Source organism: Leuciscus leuciscus (assembly GCF_965113295.1).
Source record: "Leuciscus leuciscus genome assembly, chromosome: 21".
In the NCBI taxonomy this organism is placed as follows: domain Eukaryota; kingdom Metazoa; phylum Chordata; class Actinopteri; order Cypriniformes; family Leuciscidae; genus Leuciscus; species Leuciscus leuciscus.
The window spans coordinates 8,403,948-8,424,610 of record NC_138745.1 but is presented as its reverse complement, the minus strand read 5'-3'; the positions used below and the strand labels follow the sequence as shown (position 1 = coordinate 8,424,610).

The 20,663-nt window shown below is 40.2% G+C and overlaps 1 protein-coding gene across 34 annotated transcripts in view; it reads left to right on the top strand.

Moving 5' to 3' along the window:
• The window catches only part of ank3b (ankyrin 3b), a gene marked incomplete at its 3' end in the record, with an annotated part of 169,839 nt that overhangs the window by 136,724 nt on the left and 12,452 nt on the right, over positions 1-20,663 (top strand). For 19 of the 34 annotated variants that reach the window (XM_082151467.1, XM_082151441.1, XM_082151463.1 and 16 more), the window contains 13 exons: positions 548-654; positions 1,653-1,685; positions 2,829-3,053; positions 6,215-6,369; positions 6,868-7,079; positions 7,918-8,125; positions 9,597-9,693; positions 9,843-10,071; positions 10,276-10,401; positions 10,777-10,899; positions 11,311-11,337; positions 11,920-12,001; positions 13,107-18,956. In XM_082151467.1, coding sequence (XP_082007593.1) covers positions 548-654; positions 1,653-1,685; positions 2,829-3,053; positions 6,215-6,369; positions 6,868-7,079; positions 7,918-8,125; positions 9,597-9,693; positions 9,843-10,071; positions 10,276-10,401; positions 10,777-10,899; positions 11,311-11,337; positions 11,920-12,001; positions 13,107-18,956 — 7,474 coding nt within the window. The remainder of the gene's footprint in view (positions 1-547; positions 655-1,652; positions 1,686-2,828; positions 3,054-6,214; positions 6,370-6,867; positions 7,080-7,917; positions 8,126-9,596; positions 9,694-9,842; positions 10,072-10,275; positions 10,402-10,776; positions 10,900-11,310; positions 11,338-11,919; positions 12,002-13,106; positions 18,957-20,663) is intronic. The other 15 variants (XM_082151461.1, XM_082151460.1, XM_082151459.1 and 12 more) reach the window with 6 other exon arrangements.

Genomic DNA, 20,663 nt, shown 5'->3' with positions numbered 1-20,663 from the left:
GAGTGATTCAGAATCTGTCTCTTCTCTTCAAATGCTTCAGGGGGTCTGTAGAGACATACCCAACCTTGTTGACTTTCATTATAAGGTATAAAATGCATTGAGGAATTGCAACAATTGCATTGTTTCTTATTCCACGAACCAATGCAAACATGAGCTTTGCTCCGCAAGATGCATTTGTTGTTGTTCTTTATGTTCTGCTCTTCAGGCCAGATTCTTGCTGGTTTCCCTTCCATTTCTGTCTCGTTTTTTGTTTTTATAGCTTAGCTTTTTGACATTGTTTTGGCTGTTTTGGTCTTGCATCAGGAATTTTCTTCCATTATCTTCCACCTCTTATAAATAATTATCCCGCATGTTGTTTTGTTGATTGTTACTGTCATCATAAACCACAAGATGAAGTGATAATTGTGCGGTTGAGTTGTTAATTACAGAGAGAAGAGCCTCAGTCTCATATGAGAGCATTGTGAAAGCCATGGTTCACCACAGAACCGCAGTGAATGGAAATATGAGTAGTTTGTTCAGTTCTGAACAAGCTTGTTTTGTGTTTCAGCACCTGGCTTTAGCAAAAGATTACAACACAGAATCAATGAGACGCTATAGCTGGACCCCGGACACTATGGACAACGTGAACCTGGTCTCCAGCCCTGTCCATTCAGGGTAAGTATTAAACTTAAGTGGGAATGAAACCTCATTTATGAGAATAAAGAAGAAATATGCTGTTACTTTCATTTTTGGTGGATGAGAAACTGAAACAATACATACACATATATTCTAAGAAGAATAAGTACTTTATTTATGCCTGTAGCCCAAAGTATACTTCGGCTGTCCGCATTCCGCCAAGGTCCGTGAACTGTCTGCGTGATGTCATTCACCAGAAAGCTCTGTGGACTTCCGCGTGCAGCCCTGGCCACTTTTCCACTTTTTTTATGCCCTTCCCTCGCTAACTTTCCTCCATCTCGTTCACTCGGACGTACGTCATTGCTTATATTGCACACATTGCAACCTTTGCAGTGGGTTTAAATGGAAAACCCTAATGCTGTGTTCCAGACATCTCAGAATTTGGATTTTCCCACCTCGCTCTTAGAAATAACGTCTGGAACGCCACTCAAAGTCGGACATTCGACCTGTGAACTCGGGTCACGTCGATCAACCCCAACCTTAGTGAGACACGCCATCTCACGTCACTTCCAAGATGTTGGCAAGCCCTGCTTCCAATGAGCATAAATGTAAAACCAAACTTTAACACTAGACATTAAGTCTATGTAATAATACCTTTGTTTTTTTTAGTACGATTTAATTTATACAAAAACGTACGATTTTCAAACGAACCTCATTATGAAGGACCACCCCTAACCACGCCCCTAAACCTACCCATCACTGGGGTTTAAACAGACCGTACGAAAACGTACGAATGAGATTGTACGAATTAGCCACCAATTCAGCTAAACGTAAAATAATTAGAATCACAGTGAGATTGTGTTAAATTGACATTATTGTTTATTCTTTAATGACCTTAATATTCCCATATTACCTTCCTGATCTTCCATGTATTTTATATGAATAGAGACCTCAATAAAGGAATGTTTTTGTGTTTGTGCTTATGCTTATGATTTTTTTTTTTGCCCTGTTCCATATTTCCACTTGTTTCTTTGCAGCGTTTCTCCCTCACTCTTTCAGTACGACAACAGGTGACGGTTGATCATGTGATCACAGTTTTTCCTCCCTGTGTTTGTCATTGCTGTTCTTAACTCAACTTCTTGGTTCTAAAAATAGGTTTCATTTGCATTTTGAAAAATATTTCTTTGAGATTTGGATGAACAATGACCAGGACTTGTTTTTGACAGGTTTTGTAGTATACATCCAGCCTACAAGCTAATGTAGATTGTATAACTATTGGCGCCAATGGTCTCTATGATCTACTATCTCTAACACAGCCCAGACTGAAATCAGGGTTTCACATCAGTATTTCACTATTTGATAACATCTTCATAAGCAAAATGGTCCTTAAAACTTTAGACTTAAGAATTTTTCTTGTAATCTATACTATGACGGTAACATTTTTTATTCAGTGTTATGACTTCAGTTTAGCAATAATGAATGTTAAAGTCCCCCTGTAGTCAATAATTTTATCCCTTAAAACTCATCTTTGATCACCAAAATGACATATCTAAACGTTTTTTTCCTTGAAAAAATCGTCATGCCTTAAAATAGCTTGAATGTAGCTCTACACCCTTGCCTAATTGAGTATACGCGGTTCTATGAATATGCAAATTAGCTCAGAGATCCACACGTTGACATGATTGGTTACAAGGTAGTTGTGACGTCAGAAACACCAGCGATTTCAAACCTCGTTTTTGAGACTGTCTTTGGTTCACTGCAGTTTTAAAGAGAAAATACTCAGCAGTGGTGCTGACTTATGAATTTACACATGGTTTGTCTTAGAGCATATTAAAAACACCATATAGACATATAAACAACATTAAAAGCTTGATTTTCACCACAGGGGGACTTTAATACAACACAACTGGCTGAAGAAAGATCTTAATAATATATGGTTTAGATTGTGACACCTTAACAGTTTTGTTGAATTCTGATCTTTTACAGTAAACTAATTGTAACTGTGTTTGTCAGTACAATGTTTAAATATCCTACCAACATTCTCTACCTCACTAACTTCTCACCAGGTGCATGGAATGATCCCAGATCACATCCTCGTCTCTGACTTTCTCTCTGAAATCTGTTTGCGAGTGTGTTTTTATCACAGCATGGGACAACTCAACTCTGCTGAGCCTCTCTTTATCTTTTCTTATCGGGTCGTTTTCCTCCTGCAGGTTTTTGGTGAGCTTCATGGTGGACGCCCGCGGAGGTTCCATGCGAGGAAGTCGCCATAATGGCATGCGCATCATCATCCCGCCCCGCAAGTGCACGGCGCCAACACGGATCACGTGCCGTCTGGTCAAAAGACACAAACTGGCGTGCCTGCCACCCATGGTGGAGGGAGAGGGGCTGGCGAGCAGGCTGGTGGAGGTGGGCCCAGCGGGGGCTCAGTTTCTGGGGTAGGTTTCACCTTCCTGCTCATTTTACTCCAACTTTTCCTTATCATTTCCATGAAAACCATCTTCTGTGTTTGGTAGTGTGTGTCGGTGAAGTGTTTCAGCAGTGACACAGAGTGGCTTCGCCCACCATTCTTGTCATGCCAAAGCCCTGGTACTTGACACTGACTCTGGGATGTACCTTGACTTTACCCTTTCCTTTTCTCTATTGCCTACAATGACATCCTGCAGGTCGTCAAATTTCCCTAGTAAATATCTTGAGGACTGCTGAAAGAGCTCCACCATTTTAGTGATAAGTGTTTTAAAATGACACATATTGGCTCTGTTCCAGAACCTGGTGAGCTGCCTACATTGACAGCATTTTAGAGCAAGACACCACAGGTTAGGCTAATAAAGTAAAAATTGTGAATAATAGATATTATACTTCCCACTGTTGATTTATCACAGTACATTCAAAAAACTGTTTTATATTACAAGTTTTCTGAAATATTATTTTTAAATATGCAAATTAATATCTAATTAAATATGCACTAATTTGCATACATTTTCAGAACAGAAATCTGAACATTGGATAAAGGAACATTCAAAATTCTTGTTTCATTTTGTTGACATATTAGAGTTACCTGTTTTTAATATCCCTTTTATCATCAAATACAACAGTAATGTTTTTTTTTTTGTTTGTTTTTTTGTTTTACAATTAAGACAATTAAGTGTCTTTTTGGATATTTCCTTTCCACTGGTCTAAAAGAAGACGTTACATTTACATTTAAATACGAGAAGTGCAGGTAATACAAAGTTTCAGACATTGTTTAGAATAGTACAAGCTTGAACAGGGAGAGATTAAGGAATAGTGAAAGGGGATGAAGACGCATGAAGGTGCAGAGCCAATGGCTGTTCTATATGCAAGCATTAATGGATTAACTGGTCGCCAGTGCAGAGTTGATGTTGTGGAAGCAAAATAGCTCAAAATAAAAAAATTGACCAGTGCATAAAATACAATGATTTTGCCTGTAGTGTCTTACCTTAAGGTGTCATAGGCATGTTCCAGATGCAGAACGTAAAAAAAAAAAAAAAAAAAAAACGTGATTATGCTGCTCTCTTAAATTACTACTTTTTGGCCAACATGTCTGTTCTTCATGAACAATGCGGACACATAATACACTGTGAGATGGCAGACAAAGCTAGAGAAAATTCAATCAGTATTGAAAGAATCGATAAAAACAGTCTAATCTAATTCAAATGTAGCCTACTATTTTACCCAATATTTGTGTGTTTATGTATTTTTGTTTATTGGAGTACCACGCTGTTAGCTTTGCAGCAGGCTAACGCCAAACTCTGCTGAAATCATTATTAGTCAAGTCTCCTGTGTGCTATTTGTATGAGTTGTTGCCTATGAGTGTTCCAAATAATTCATTTATTTCATTTTGGACGCATATTAGATGTAGAAAGCTCACTAGGTTTTGGAACAAGCTGCTGTACTTGGAACAGAGTGAGTAATAGCTCACTAAGACATTACTACACTAGGGCTAGCATCCCATCCTGCAGGAATGACAAGTTGTTCCTCCTTTTTGTTCCTCTAAATGCTGCATGGATATAATTCAGTAAACTCCATCTTCCTCGAAACCTCCCCCCTCTTAGTGAGGGTGAGGGCCACATTAGCCGAATCCTGCAGCTCGGGCCACGAGGAACAAAATTTTCTGGGTAGGACTTTGTGCTTAGTGAAGTCACAGCACTTCATGTTGATTTCAACTACTACTTTTATTATCCTCCTTTACGTTCATCTACACCCTTTCCTTTTAGCTTTCAGTGAATGTACACATCGCTGAAAGTGACTCATACTGGCTGTTTGGGCTGGTTATGCAGTGCTTGGTGAGCATGAGTGTCTGCAGTCATGGCTGCTGCCTTAGCCCTGTGTTTTTACGCTAAGAGAGAGTTTCATTTGACCTTTTAGTTTTTAGAGAAGGTATCAGTGTTTTTTAAGGGTAAGGTCATTTGGATTACACCGTTTAGTGTCTATTTCGCCAAGTTTCCCATGGTACCTTCTCTGTCTACACATTAAATGTTTTCTTCCATGATTCCATATTTGTCTGATGTTACTGTTTTCATACATTGTGTAACATTAGCTATTTAATTTCCCATTTACTGGCCAGAACAGGTTGCTTTTAATTTGTAATAAACAAGTTTCATTGACATATTCTTTATTAATAAGTGCCCCAAGTTGCAAGAAATGCCCATCTTGAAACAAGCAAAACTCACACTTAAATAGGAAATATAGAAAGAGCTGATATATCTGCCAATGGAATATGCAAAAATAACTTTTTTGTACTTATAATCTAGGACCAATTAACTTACATTTACTCATTTGACCTGAGTGGATTCAGGGAATACATTATGTCAGTATATGTGTTTCCTGGGAATTTAAACCCTTGACCTCAGCATTATTAGCACAATGTTCTCACATTTGAGCTACAGCATTCATTGCAATGACTCTGAGAAATAATAACCTATTACTAGATATAATGTTTTGAAATAGCCAATTTACCCAATTGACAATTATTTTGGTTTTTGCTCTCTGTTTAGGTGTTTTGCTTGCTTCAAAAGGGCAAATATTTTGCATTGTAATATAATTGAACCCATTTCTACAAATTTCCTTTATCAACCCTTGATCAATCAAGCCAAGGACATTTATTTTGATGTTACCTCACCATAATAATCACAGCATATTCAGGTTGAAGATTTCCAAAAATATTTTACAATAAACTGTCTGAAAGTGAATTGAAAATCAAAACAAAGAAACTGGTTAAGATTTTAGTGCAGTGCATCTTTACTTTGTATCTTGGTGTTTGGACGATTTAATTTAAAAGCATGAAGCAGTGACGCTTGGTAAAAAAACTAAAAAGAAAAAAAAAACTCATTGTGCTAAACTAAAACATCATTACAATCATCTCTGCATCTGTCCTCTTGGGGTCATAATGGAAACCAGTGGCCTTTACCTGTATTAATATCAGATGCATTTGCCAAGTGCCCCTCTTTTGCACTAATGTTCCATGAATGTACATCATTGCCATTTACTAAAGTCATCATCAGCATTTGTGTCTCACGCGCTCTCGTTTTTATTAGTCTGTGAAGTTCCACTGATAAAGGCCTGCGGTGTGTTTTCACAGCCCTGTGATTGTGGAGATCCCTCATTTTGGCTCCATGAGAGGGAAAGAGCGAGAGCTCATTATGCTCAGAAGCGAAAACGGTGAGACCTGGAAGGAGCATCATTATGACTGCAAAACTGAAGACCTCAATGAGCTCCTCAATGGCATGGATGAAGGTAAAATGATGATGATTAAAATCTGCACTGTTATTGACCTTGCCAGTCCACATGATGAGATTCAGAAAAGCCTTTAGTGAGCGTTAATGTGGGCATGGTGTTTCATTGGACATGGTCCAATGACATGGTATAATGCCAATATTTCCTAAAATACTACAATTTTGTGATGGCATATAATGTACACATATAAGCTGAAATGAAATGACCATTTATAACAGGGTTTCTCAAACTCGGTCCTGGAGGGCCACTGTCCTGGACAGTTTAGCTCCAACCCTGATCAAACACACCTAGCTGTGAGTTTCTAGTGATCCTGAAGACATTGATTAGCTTGCTCAGGTGTGTTTGATCAGGGTTGGAGCTAAACTGTGCAGGACAGTAGCCCTCCAGGACCGAGTTTGAGAAACCCTGATTTATAATCTGTTTGCTCCTGTAAAATACTTGTATGTAATGTATACGCTTCCTGAAATTAAACTCACATAATACTGGTGTACTCCATAGAGCTGGACAGCTCAGCTGATCTGGAGAAGAAGCGCATCTGCCGGATCATCACAAAGGACTTCCCACAATACTTTGCGGTGGTATCACGGATCAAACAGGAGAGTAATCAGATGGGTCCCGAGGGAGGCGTCCTGTCCAGCATGACAGTACCTCTGGTCCAGGCCTCCTTTCCTGAGGGTGCGCTCACCAAGAAGATCAGAGTTGGACTGCAGGTAGATCACGGTCCAAATGAGTCCATATTTCCATTGTACATGAAAATATTAAAATACTTTCTCCTATCTCAGCTTATGTTTAGACACTATACACTCTTTAAAATAAAGGTTCTTTACTGGCATCTATAGGGGCTTTTGCACCAGAGGAACCTTTTCATAGTCCCTGGAACTAATGGCGGAAGAACCCACTTATTGGCATGTTCACACCACAGGAACTGGGAACGAATTAAGTTCTAGGAATGCCTTTTGAGGGAACTAAATTAGCTCCTACTTCAGAGTAGGGTCTAACCCAGCACAATAAGAACAACCAGTGACGTAAGTGTATGTTGATTGGCCGAAAGAATGCCATATAAAACAGCACCCATTTTTAAAAAGCTGTGTAAACCCACACAGTTTACTCCACAATTTAAAACAGCGATAGATGGACTCATGCCGAAGTCCAGCTTAACCTTTACACCATGAAGGAAATTGAAGGGACCAACCGAAACATGAAAATTGTCTCTTAGCCTTCCTTTTTGCTCTTTCCATCGCATAACTTGTATGTCTACATTCCATATCTGTTATCATGAAAAAACACAGCTGAAAGATCACAGCATCCTCCATTCTCCAGCTGTTGACATTCTTGAATGCCGCGCTTAAATGACGTCGCTGTCGGCTAGCTTACGCCACTTTTCCTTCACAGTTCCTTCTGGCGGTGCCAAGGCAACCATGGGGAACATTTAGTTCTGTTTACTGAAACTGTTGACTGAAAAGTTATTTGCTGAACCAAAAATGGTTCTTCTATGACATTGCTGCAAAAACCCTGTTTCACCTAAATGTTATTGTTTTCTCTTAACAGGCCCAACCTGTTCCAGATGAAGCTGTGAAGAAGTTCATAGGTAATCGTGCCACCTTCAGCCCGATTGTGACAGTGGAGCCTCGCAGGAGGAAGTTCCATAAGCCCATTACCATGATCATACCGGTGCCTCCAGTCTCTGGAGAGGGTGTGGTGAATGGCTACAAAGGAGACACCACACCAAGCCTGCGCCTGCTCTGCAGTATAACTGGTAGGATTGATTTATAGCCATCAATAACAATGTCTAATGAAATATCGAATCGTTTAAAATATTTATCAAGCTCCCGTTTCACTTTTAATTAGTTGTTTTTGCAATTTTCATAAATAGGCTCCATTGCTATTGTTTTCATTTGTCTTGCGTCGTCTCTTAGCAATGAGACGTGTTTCTGCGTGTGTTTGTTGTGTTTGGAGCAACTTGAATGTCTGGTAGTGTGCAATCCTCAGTCGTTTAGTGGATGATACCTAGGGCCAGATGTACTAACAGCTTTCGTCAGCGCAAACCCTCTTTTGGCATTATAAACTAATGTCAGGATTTACCAAAGATACGCAGTGAAAAATTTGCGCTGAAAAGGCGTGGTTATTTTTACGGCTGACATTATTGCATATGCATTTATAGTAGTTTCCCTTTCAGACTTTCAGACAGGCAGACGCGGCCTTACCTATGTTTCGGCCCCAACGGACCAGCAAAATTCCATTCATTTTCTCCGTCGGATATTGATTTTCAGCCATAATATCTAAACTATCCAAGGTAGATTGACCACGAGCTACGAGGTTGTGAAATGAAAGTTTCTGCTCCTATTAAAGCCACAAGGTATGAAATCAACCTTGTTATTTGCGATCTTCTGGAGAAATACTACCCACAATTCTAAGCAAAACACTGACGTCTCTGATTGGTCAAACTCGCGCTGCGGTTACCTTGGCGATGTTTACCGCCCCCGCAAACGGCTTAAGCGGTGCTGAAATAACGCAGAGCCCATCGTTATTTATGATAAGTTCGGTTCAGACACATTTTCTTGTTTGCTTTTGTTAAATAATACAAGTTGAGGGGATGTTTGAGCTGTTTTTTTTTTTTTAGTCAGCCCAGACAGCTGAAAATATACTGCGCAAATCAATTAAGCAGTGAAGTTGCCCTGCGTGAAAGGGCGAGGCTTATTCCAACGTAAAACGCTTTATAATTGTATATAGTTTTAATCAAATAAGGTTGGATTATTTCTATGATGAGCTGCCTGTTCATGAAGCTGAAAGTGCACGTAATAAAATAATATACTGTACCATTGATGCAAACCAACAGGAATCCTTGCTTTTTCTGCTCTATTATGTTTATGTTTATGTAGGGCCCCATATTAGTTATTGAAACGGGCCCCCAGATGCTTAAGGCCGCCGCTGCAGACAGGAGAGTATTTAAATGAATCATGCAAGGTGATTTACTAACGTTTGCGCTAGTCAATTTACTGGTATTTGTGCCATTATTTATGCCCAAAAAAAGCATTATCAGCGCTGCTCTTGGTAGATTGCGTTGGTCATTATGGAAATGTTCCGGCTGCGTCTGTGTTCTTTAATTTGCGATTTGTCAGTAGATCACATTTGCAGAACTTTCCACTTTCCACAGTGTTCATCTAGTTTTAGACTGGCAAGAAACTTTTAATCCTTCAGAATCCATTTAATAAAGCATCTTGTGACAGGTGGCACATCGCCGGCTCAGTGGGAGGACATCACTGGCACTACACCTCTCACCTTTATGAATGACTGTGTGTCCTTCACCACAAATGTGTCTGCCAGGTACAAGAACATTATGAGCTTCTTTCTCATTAAATCCTCTTCGCCTTTTTGATCTATTTTCAGTAACTCTGATCTAATTCAAAAGAATAGGAAGGTGCATTATCAAAATCTCACATTTTCAGCTTTGTGACTGTTAAATTTGTGTCCAGGTTTTGGCTTGCAGACTGCCATCAGATCCCAGAGACTGTAGGTTTGGCCACCCAGCTCTACAGGGAGCTCATCTGTGTGCCCTACATGGCCAAGTTTGTAGTGTTTGCTAAAATGAATGACCCTGTGGAGTCCAACCTGCGGTGCTTCTGTATGACGGACGATAAAGTGGACAAAACTCTGGAACAACAGGAGAACTTTGAGGAGGTGGCCAGAAGCAAAGACATTGAGGTAAATTATCTGTTTTGTTTTTCTTTTGTGTTGCTATTATGACAATATTTTGATGTACTGTATAAACCTTCCATGCGAATCATTGATATTTACGATATCTATTTATCATTATGATTTTTGCAGGGTTTAGTCTTTTTAAGAGTTTTGTCTCTAACAGTTTAATAAAATGTTGTGGTTGCACTGACATGGCTGTTTATTTTGAAGGTACTTGAGGGGAAACCCATCTACGTGGACTGCTACGGCAATTTGGCCCCTCTGACCAAAGCTGGACAGCAGCTGGTTTTTAACTTCTTTGCTTTCAAAGAAAATAGACTCCCGTTCTGTGTAAAGGTAATTCACATTTTCTATTTCACATTTTTACATTATTTTCATGACAGTTAAGCACATTAGTAATGCATCCTGTCTTTCTAATATTTTTATTATATATTTATTATATAGATTAAATATTTTTTTGCTTAAATTTTTTGGGTTAAAAATTACATTTTCTGTAAGACCCTGAGATATCATAAGGTAATGGGAAACTGTAGCATGTTGCTGTTTGTGACTTTTCACTTTAGTGTGTTTAGCGTTCAGCTGAAACTTTCTACTATTTTTTAATCAGATAGGCTACTCTATCATTCTCTACATGCTTTTATCCAGTCAATTCTGGGCAGGTCAGACCTAAAGACTAATTTGTTAGCAGTAACATTTGTTTGTCCTCTTCAGGTCAGAGACAGCAGCCAAGAGCCATGCGGCCGCTTGTCCTTCCTCAGAGAGACCAAAACTTCCAAGGGTCTCACTCAGGCAGCTATCTGTAATTTAAACATCACACTTCCTGGACTCAAGAAGGTAAGGCTGAACTATAATCATCTGCGTCATATCATGCCATCTTCATACTCAGGAAAGATAGAGCAGTGCTCCTAGTTATTGAGGGTTAAACTTGGCTCAAACTGCCTGAGTGTGTCTTTTATCTGTTTCAAGCTTCTTTCAAGTTGTTGTTGTTGTGACTGACCCAAATCACACTTTTGATTTGGATCTTGCTTTGGCTGAAGGTGCACAGGCTTGTGCTTATTTCAACAGCTTCTGTGGTTGTGGCTCTGTGCTTTTTTGTATTTTTTTTATTTCTGCCCCTTTATGCTTTGCGGTAACTTTTACTTGGTGTGCTCTCAATCGCCTTTTTTCACATCCTGATGTTTCTTTCCCCCTGCTCTTCATTACGTTATACCCTCTGTTTCTGCAATGCATCTTGGGAACCAAAAGGATGTGGATTCAGATCCTGAGGAAGAGGTAATAGTGCTGTCCCCTCATTTCCATGTGGTCTGCTAGTTGCTTTAGCTCTGGGTTATTTGCTTGTTCTAGACAGCTTTAACATGGTTACACATACAGTTCACATACTGCATGTTGCTGCAACTTTCTGCAAGCTGATTTTTACCCATCCATGCACCAAGTATAGTATTGTTGCATAGACTGTCAAGACTTAATTGGATCACATATCAAATTTGATTAAAGGAGAAAAAATATTTTTATATTGTGCAACAAAGTGCTGGTTATCGTCGCCCATAATCTCATTGACCTAGTCAGTCATAGTTATTCTTTTTGTTTCATGGCCTTAAGAATTTATCAAAGGAAATCAATGTAGCTTTGATTTCCCTTGAAGCTCATAAAAACAATTTAGGCCAACTCAATTTAAATATAAATATAAAGAAATATAGAGTAAACGTATAAAAAGGGACCAAATCAGTGCATATTCCTTCATTATAGTCATAAGGTTTTTTTTCCCAGAAGGAAAGAACAATAAAAGAGTTAGCTGAACTTTAAACAGGGTTGAAAATGGGAGAACTGATAGGATTCTTGTTGTTGTTGTTACAGACTGAAAAGCCAGAACGACGTCATACCTTTGCATCTATAGCCTTACGTAAGCGCTACAGCTATCTGACCGAGCCTGGAACGAGTGAGTGTGATGTTTTCACTAATATATGAACTTACTTTGAGAACCAAATTCTTGGGAGTGATTAAAGCTAACATGTGACTTACTGTGACCATCTATTATATATTAACTGTCAAAAGCATAAATGTTTTATCTGCACATTCTTACCATACATGAACAGTCCACATGCTTGTTTCTTTGTTTTTTTTAAAGTTTAGTTTGCATGTAAAATTTGGCATTTCAGTTGGTGTGCCGTGCTTGCCCTGTGCTTGTGAGATATTGTTTACTCTATTTGTTCATTTTTACCCCCACTAGCAAGAATTATATTTTGAAACATTCATAACATTTTACTTTGAGTGTCTTAATAATGCAGACTGTATGCAGTTTGGCATCAAAGTAAAAATCATTTCCTTTTTTTTAATTCCTGTTTACAACCAGTCTTGCTCCTTTTGGCTTTGTGATTGTGCAGAATAATTTAATGCATTTTTGAGGGAAATGCATGAAGACTCACAGATAGATTCTCTCGGGTGCTTTCACACTTTGCACTGAATTGCCTGTCACTAAGGTTACTCAGATCTGCATGATGTGCGTGATATTATGAACTGTAGTCTTTGTTAGCCTGCATTTGCCATAATATGTTTTTAGCTATAGCATAGGAACAAGGATGCTTTTTGTTTTGGAGCCTTCTGTTTTTGTCAAAATATACAAATTGGGGAAAGATTTTTTTTTTTTTAAAGCAAACAGATAAAAGGCACTGCAGCAAATGAGGGTAGTCAGTCACAGGAGAATTTAGCACATCAAAAGTCAAAAGTGAAATTGTTTTACTCTGGTCGTGTGCATTTGTCTTGCCATTTTACGTTTTGTAGTTCATCATTTATGTCATCCTTCTGTGTGTGCGCGCTTTGTTGGCTTTCAGTTTTTTTTTGTAAACCCTTTGTGGGCCATGAATCTCTGTGGATCGTCTTTATTTTGGCTACATCCTCACCTTCAGTTCCATTTCACGTCATAAAACTGCTGTTCTACCTCCTTATAAGACGAACGCCACTGACCAATTTTTTCCTTCTGGTCTCTCTGTTTTCCCACCATTTTTTTCTTGATTTATGTTGGATTTTCATTTGTCTGTTTAAAGAAACAGTTGAACGAAGTACAACAAGAACACTGCCTGCTGGTTACGCTCACAAACCTGTCTTTTCAACAAGATCTTACCAGGCATGGTCGACTGCTCCTATTACCGTCCCTGGGCAAACAAAATGTGGACTGGGTTCCCTCTCCAGTTCACCTTCCAACACGCCATCTGCTTCGCCACTAAAGTCTGCATGGTCTATTTCCTCTGCTTCTCCAATCAAGTCCACCCTAGGAATGTCAAACACTTCTCCTGCAAAATCAGTTAACGATGTAGCATCACCCATTAGAACATACAGATCTATGTCATCTCCAATAAAGACTGTGGTTCAACACCCCCAAAATCAAGTTCCAATTTCCTCCAGTCTCCTGTCTTCACCGGGTAAAACTGGCACAGATCCTGTGTCCATTAAGGGGCTTGCTGCTTCATTGTCCTCAAGAGCTAACTTGATTTCTTCACCTGGATCCATGCTAGACAGAACTTTTACCACAGTGACCCAATCTGATTCTATAAAGTCGACCACAAATACATACACATCTTTATCCTTTAAATCTGCCCTGGCCCCCACAAGTATAGCAGTGTCCTCTCCAATTCGAAACATAGCAAGCTTGTCCTCTATTAAAACCACCACAGATGCAGCTAGGGGGACACTTATGTCATCGATTTCTTCATCAACGAAGTCTACAAAAGCCAGTACTGAAACAATTATGTTAAACGGATCCATTTCACCGATAAAGTACCCCTCATCATCCTCTGCATCTTCCCGTCTGTTTTCAGGAGGGGCTTACAGCTTACAAGAAAGGATACAAGCCACAACACAAGCAGCTACGGCCAGTGTTGGTGCAGCCTTCAGTGAGGCTGAGAAAACATTTTACGCTGGCTCTATGTCAAACTATAGTGCGCTAAAATCTGTGTCTTCACCTTTAAGATCAAACTTATCAAGTTCTGTTTATGATTCCCTTAGATCTCCAGCCACCACCACACCAATTTCATCCATTTCCATGTCGGTTCCAGTATTCTCCGTGGTCAATGTACTCCCTGAACCCCAGGGGAAGAAAGTCCCAGACAAAATAACAATCACACCTCAGACACACACTCAAGCACAGCCCTCTACATCGCGAAAGAAACCCTCAAAGCCCTCGCTTTTCATTTCCCCAAAAGTCCTCAAAGCAGCTGCCGCACCTACATTGACATCCAGTCAAGAGATTCTTAAAGATGTGGCAGATATGAAGGATGATCTGATAAGAATGACTGCAATCTTACAAACAGACTCCTCAGCTGCAGCCAAGAGCTTCCACTCGCATGTTTCTAAAGAGCCCAAGATGGAGGATGAAGAGCCTTTCAGTTTGGTTGAGAAAGTTAAAGAGGACCTTGTCAAAGTTAGTGAAATTCTCACAAAAGATGTCCTGAGTGAGGCTAAAATCTCAAGTAAAGAGAGGGCCTCAGAGGATGAATGGGAAGAGTTCTCCAAAGATGAAATTGAGGAGGCACGACAGAGTGCTCTGCGATCCCTGCCAACATTTGAACCAACCCTTACTGTTGGGCCGCAGACAGTGCCAGACAAAGATCTCAATTTAGCTAAAGTGGTTGATTACTTAATTAATGATCTTGGTGCTAGTTCCCTCTCAAAAATAGCTGATGTAAAGAGCAGATATGATGAAATAAAGAAGGAAGGGGAGGAAAAACAGAGGCGCATCATGAAACCGGAGCACAAGCTCAAAATGCCACCCACAGGTATGCGGACCTCTCCCTCAGAGAAAGACTTGAGTAAATTAGCCGATTCCTATAGTGGCACAGATGCTATCCTGGAATCTCCTGATGACTTTTCCCATGAACAAGATAAGAGTCCTCTTTCAGATAGTGGTTTTGAAACCAGAAGTGAAAAGACCCCATCTGCTCCTCAAAGTGCAGAGAGCACAGGGCCCAAACCCCCCTTCACAGATGTGCCTATTCCCCCTGTAATAACAGAAACCAGAACTGAGGTTGTTCACGTTATCAGGAGCTATGAACATCCGGAGGAGGTCTGTGAGCCACTAATGGATGAAGCAGCAGCTTTGAAGAATTCAGTTGAGCCTGAGCCAACAGTTAGCACAATCAAAGATAAGGTAAAGGCCTTGCAGATGAAAGTCAACTCTGAGGAGCTGGCATGTGTCAAAGAAGAAACTCATATTACCACTACAACTCGAATGGTCTACCACAAACCTCAACTGAAAGACGCCGGCTCTGACAGGATGGAAGAAACAATGTCAGTCCGAGACATAATGAAAGCTTTTCAGTCTGGAAGAGATCCTTCCAAAGAATTAGCAGGTTTATTTGAGCACAAAGCTGGCCAGGACACCATTAAAGGAGATGAATTGTCCCCAAGGTTCCTTGAAAAAGACAAAAAGCCCAAAGTTGAGAGAATTATTGAGGTGCACATAGAAAAGGGCAACACAACTGACCCAACTGAAGTTATAATCAGAGAGACTAAAAAGCATCCAGAGTTTATATGTAAGGGTGGCCGAGGTCTCAAGGAGCTTGTTGAAAGGGTTGATGGTGATTATGAGGTTCTTCAAGATGAGGAGGAACTTGCTGCTGAGGAATCACTGCCATTCTTCTTAGACACATCCAGAGTCAATACACCTGTCTCTCAAGAGGAAGAGAGTCGTCCCAGTTCAGCTCAGCTCATTGCAGACGAGTCATATAAAGCTTTAAAGCTTCTAAGCCAGCATTCTATTGAGTATCATGATGACGAGTTGTCCGATTTGAGAGGGGAGTCATACAGGTTTGCAGAGAAAATGTTGCTCTCAGAAAAATTAGACATATCACATTCTGATACTGAGGACTCAGTGGCAGACCAGTCACATAGCATAGCCACTGAGGTACAAGGGGCAGAAAGCGTTTATGGAGAAAAGGTAGCTGGCCCCAGGAAGGAGTCCAAATTAAAGTCAGCAAGGGATTCATCAGAGAAATCAGGTAAATATCCCCCACAAGATGAGCAATATGACAAAGTTACAGTATTACATTACACCACAGAACCTGGTAGCCCTAAACATGCAGTCTGGATGCGATTCACCCAAGACAAGCAGGACAGGAATAGAGAGAAACTAATTTATGAAGATAGAGTAGATCGGACCATTAAAGAAGCAGAGGAGAAACTGAGTGAGGTCTCTCAGTTTTTTAGAGACAAAACTGAAAAGTTAAATGATGAGCTCCAGTCCCCTGAGAAAAAGAAACCAACAAGACTTTCACACGAGACACGGCCGGGGTCAAGCTCAATGTGCAGCAGCCCTGAGAAAAAGCAAAAGAGTGCAGCTGAGGAATGGGACAAAGGCAGGCAGAAGATGTTTGGCAGTACAAACGAAAGAAAAAGTGCAAGTCTGCCAAACAGTCCTGAGAGACATATGCTCTCACAGTTCAGTGAGGACAAGCCAAAACAGCAGAAAGACCCTCAGCAGGCAAAGGCAGGTGATGCAGGCCCCCCAGTCCCAGTTAAGACTTCTAAAGTAAGTTCTGTTCGCCAAAAGTTTGAAACAGAAGCACAGAAACAGGATGTGCCTATGACACAATCAAAACAACCAGTTAAAAAACTGCCAGAAAGTAAATTACCAGTATATCAGTTTTCCACTGGTTCAAAACCTCCAAAGGCTGATTCCACAGATGAAGGACAAAAACCTTCTAGAAAACTAACAGAAACTGATAAAAGTAAAGTTGCCCCTCAGAGTAGTAAAGCTCAAGGTCCTCCCAGTACTGCTGTCTCAAAGCAATCAGGTGAAAAATCTTTACTTGAAAAATGTACTACATCAGATACTATTGTAAAAAGAGACTCACTTTTTGAGAAGAATAGGGATCAAGAAATCAATAAAACTCAAGAGAGCTCTACTAAAGTGCAATCTCATGACTTGAAGAATGAATACATTGCAGATAAGGATAGTGCAATTAATTATCTTAAAGAGCAGCAATATTTAAAAAGTGGCATTAAAAATGAGACTGTTAAAACAGCTTTCTTGTCTAAGGATGATATCAATAGGAATGACTTTCAGGTAAAGACCCTTAAGAAAAAGACAGAATCTCATATTCCTGTGAGAACATCATCAGCTTCCGCAGACAATAATCAGTCAAAGAATGTGAATCAAGACACATTAAGTAAATTAACTGAAAAGGGCCCATCACATATACCTGCCTTGACCAAACCAAGGGTTCTGGGCCGTTCAGAGATGCAGAGAGAAGAATCTGCAACAATGAAGTCTGAAGAAGTCTCTGTTGAAGGTAGAACAACAAGTGATCTAAGTGACACTAGTTCAGTGGAAAAAATATCCACAGTTACAACAAGAGAAAGTTTCAAAGGGCTTAAAACTTTACCAGTCTATGTAAGTGTCCAAGTGGGGAAACAGGCTGACAAAGATATGGGAGGAGGAACAAATGGAACATTCAAAAAGATAGCTAGCTCAGAAAGTCGTACAATTTTTGCAGTTAAACAGAAACAGCCCACATCTCCTCAAGGCAGTCCAGATGATGACACCTTAGAACAGTTCTCTTTTATTGATAGCTCTGGCAAAAGTCCTATGACTCCAGAAACACCAAGCTCAGAAGAGGTCAGCTATGATCTTACCTCAAGAACCCCTGATCCATTTATTGCATTTATGCCAGGTATTGCAAGCCCAATAGCTGAGGTTTCAGAGGAGTCAGAAGATAGTGAACAAGGCAAAGCTATTTCTTTGAAAGAATCTGAACCAGAAAAAGAAGCCAATGGTAAACATGAAACTAGCCATGAGACAAAAGAAAAAAGAGTTGCATATATAGAGTTTCCTCCTCCACCACCTCTGGATTCTGATTCGTCACAGCCTGAGAAAAAATGGTCGACTCCTTCCTCAGAGGCTGAGACTGAAATGATGGAAGTAAATCTCCAAGAGGAGCATGATAAGCATCTTCTTGCTGAACCCATAATAAGAGTCCAGCCTCCATCTCCTGTACCCCCAGGAGCTAATGAAAGTGATTCAAGTGAGGAGGAATCAGTCTTTAAACCCATTCCAATTAAAAAATATACCTTTAAGATTGATGAGGACAAAGATTTGAAGAAAAGCCCACCAGAAAACCATGACAAGAATGGGAATGATAAAGAACCAGGGGAAAATGGTAATGGAAAAGAAGAAGATTATGATTATGAACAAAATGGCAATGATCAGTCCATCACAGATTGCTCAATAGCAACAACTGCAGAGTTCTCTCATGACACTGACGCCACTGAGATTGACTCTCTGGATGGATATGAACTTCAGGATGAGGATGACGGCTTATGTGATTCTATTGCCAAACCATTTGGATTTCCCAGTGAGAACAGAAAAGATATTTGGGCATCAGATAATATGTCTAGACCAAGTGATCGTTGCCAAAGTAAACTTGAAGTAATTCAAGAAGAATCACCAGCTGAGGACTGCAATAAGACCAAAGCTAAGTCTGATCCCTCAAACAAAAAGAATGGAAAGGACAGTGAAAATGATGGAAAACAATCTGATCAAGGATTGTCAGAAACTTACTTTAGTTACAAGCTTGATGAGGAGTTTAATACTCCTTTTAAAACTGTTGCAACAAAAGGCTTTGATCCTTGGTCAAGCAAGGGAGGAGAAGATGAAGTAGTGGACGCTAGAATTAAAGATGATGAGCCCAAGCCGTTTGGGCTAGCAGTAGATGACAAGTCTACAGCAACGACCCCTGACACAACTCCTGCAAGAACCCCAACTGATGAAAGCACACCAACTAGCGAACCTAACCCTTTCCCCTTCCACGAAGGGAAGATGTTTGAGATGACCCGCAGTGGTGCGATTGACATGAGCAAGCGGGATTTTGTTGAAGAGAGGCTACAATTTTTTCAGATTGGTGAGCATACATTTGGAGGGAGGATAGGGGATGGGGTGAGAAAACCAAATGTAGTCACCTCAAATCCACAGATAGTTGAGAGAGCACAAATAAAGACGGAGGACAACACTGTTATATCATACAATATCATTCAGATATGCACTGACCACTCTGACACATCTCACGACATGGAACCTCCCCCCTATTCAGAAGTCAGTTCTTTATGTTCTTCTTTTAAGATAGGACTTAAAACGTCCAATGTTGAGAGGAGAGATTTTGTTTGTGTAGACTGGGATAGTTCTCAAGTTCAAACACCAGAGACTGCACATCAAATAGGACCAGAAACCTGTAGAACAAGCAAGTACAATCAAAGGACAGACTCATCGAGGGCAGAGCCGCAAGCACACCTCCAAACAACTTGCAATAATTCCAGAAATTGCAGTAATAATGCTAATCTTGAGGCCTTAAATGCTAGAACACATCACTCACTGCAAAGCAGTGTACAACCCAAACAGCTGTCAATGTCTGAGCCTTGTTCAGTTCAAGTAATAAACGAATATGAGGATTCAGTCAGAAAGAACACTGGTACTTTCAGAGATGGTAGTATAGAGAATAATGATGTTATCTCCCAGTGCAAAGACATTAAAAGAAAGCCACCAAAGTCTAGGTTGCCAGTAAGAATACCTCATCCACCACTGGGTTGTAAAAACGATCAAACATCTTCGAGACCAATTCAGAAGATTAGAAAGGTAGCCAGGAGTCGATTAGATCCATTCCCAGATGTGAAACCTAAATCTAGCATACCAATGATGAAGGTCAAAAATGTTAGTTCCTCACCAGTGGGGAAATGTAGGACTACAACAATGGCCAAACAAAAAGTTAAAGCACAGCCAACTGAAGCGATAACCACCAACAAAAGATCAAAAACCAGTGCAGTCAGTAGATCAGGCAGTAAATGTGGTCAGAAGACTTTACGTGAGGTTGGCAAAAGTTCTAGTAGTCATTTAATACCTAGTAGCGCAGTGAAGTTGGTGGTCTGCCTTTCCAGTAAAGAGAAAGAGATGCAGGTATATGATAAGGATGGAGAAAGCAGCACATCAAGGAACACATCTTTGTCAGAAGCATCACAACCTTCCAGTACATCCAGGTCTGCTAGAGACGTGAGATCACAGGTTGAGCAGTCCGGCAGAGACAGGAGGAGGAGGAGTAGGAGGAGGACTGATGGAGGTGAAGGCAGTCAGGGTGCTGGGCCTCAAGTGGCCCCCTGCGTGGAGATCGAGCCTAGTTTGTAAAACTTTCCACTTGTATGATCTTAGTTGCATGAGCCGTTGTGATTGTCTGTGGTGTGACCTGACTGTAGATGTCATCTTTGTCATTTGTCATTTTCTCTCTCTTTGTGTACTTGTGTACTTGTGTACTGGTCTCTAAACCTGTCTTCAGATCTCTTTCTATGGATAAGTCAGTTTTACTGTAGCATGCCAGTGTTAGTGGGTTGCTGGCCATTTTAATTGGTTTCTAGTTCTTGTAAAGTGCTAAGGAAGCCTGTCAATCTCGTGAGCCCACGCAGACACACAGTCCTAGCACAGCAATGAAGATGCCGCATGTTCAGTTTCATATGATATTGTGAATTCACGTTTGAACCTCTGCTGTAGCTGTAGAGACATTTAAATTGACTTCTTTATTTGTGATTCATTTGTTTCTGGTAAGATTATACTGTCAGAAGGTTTT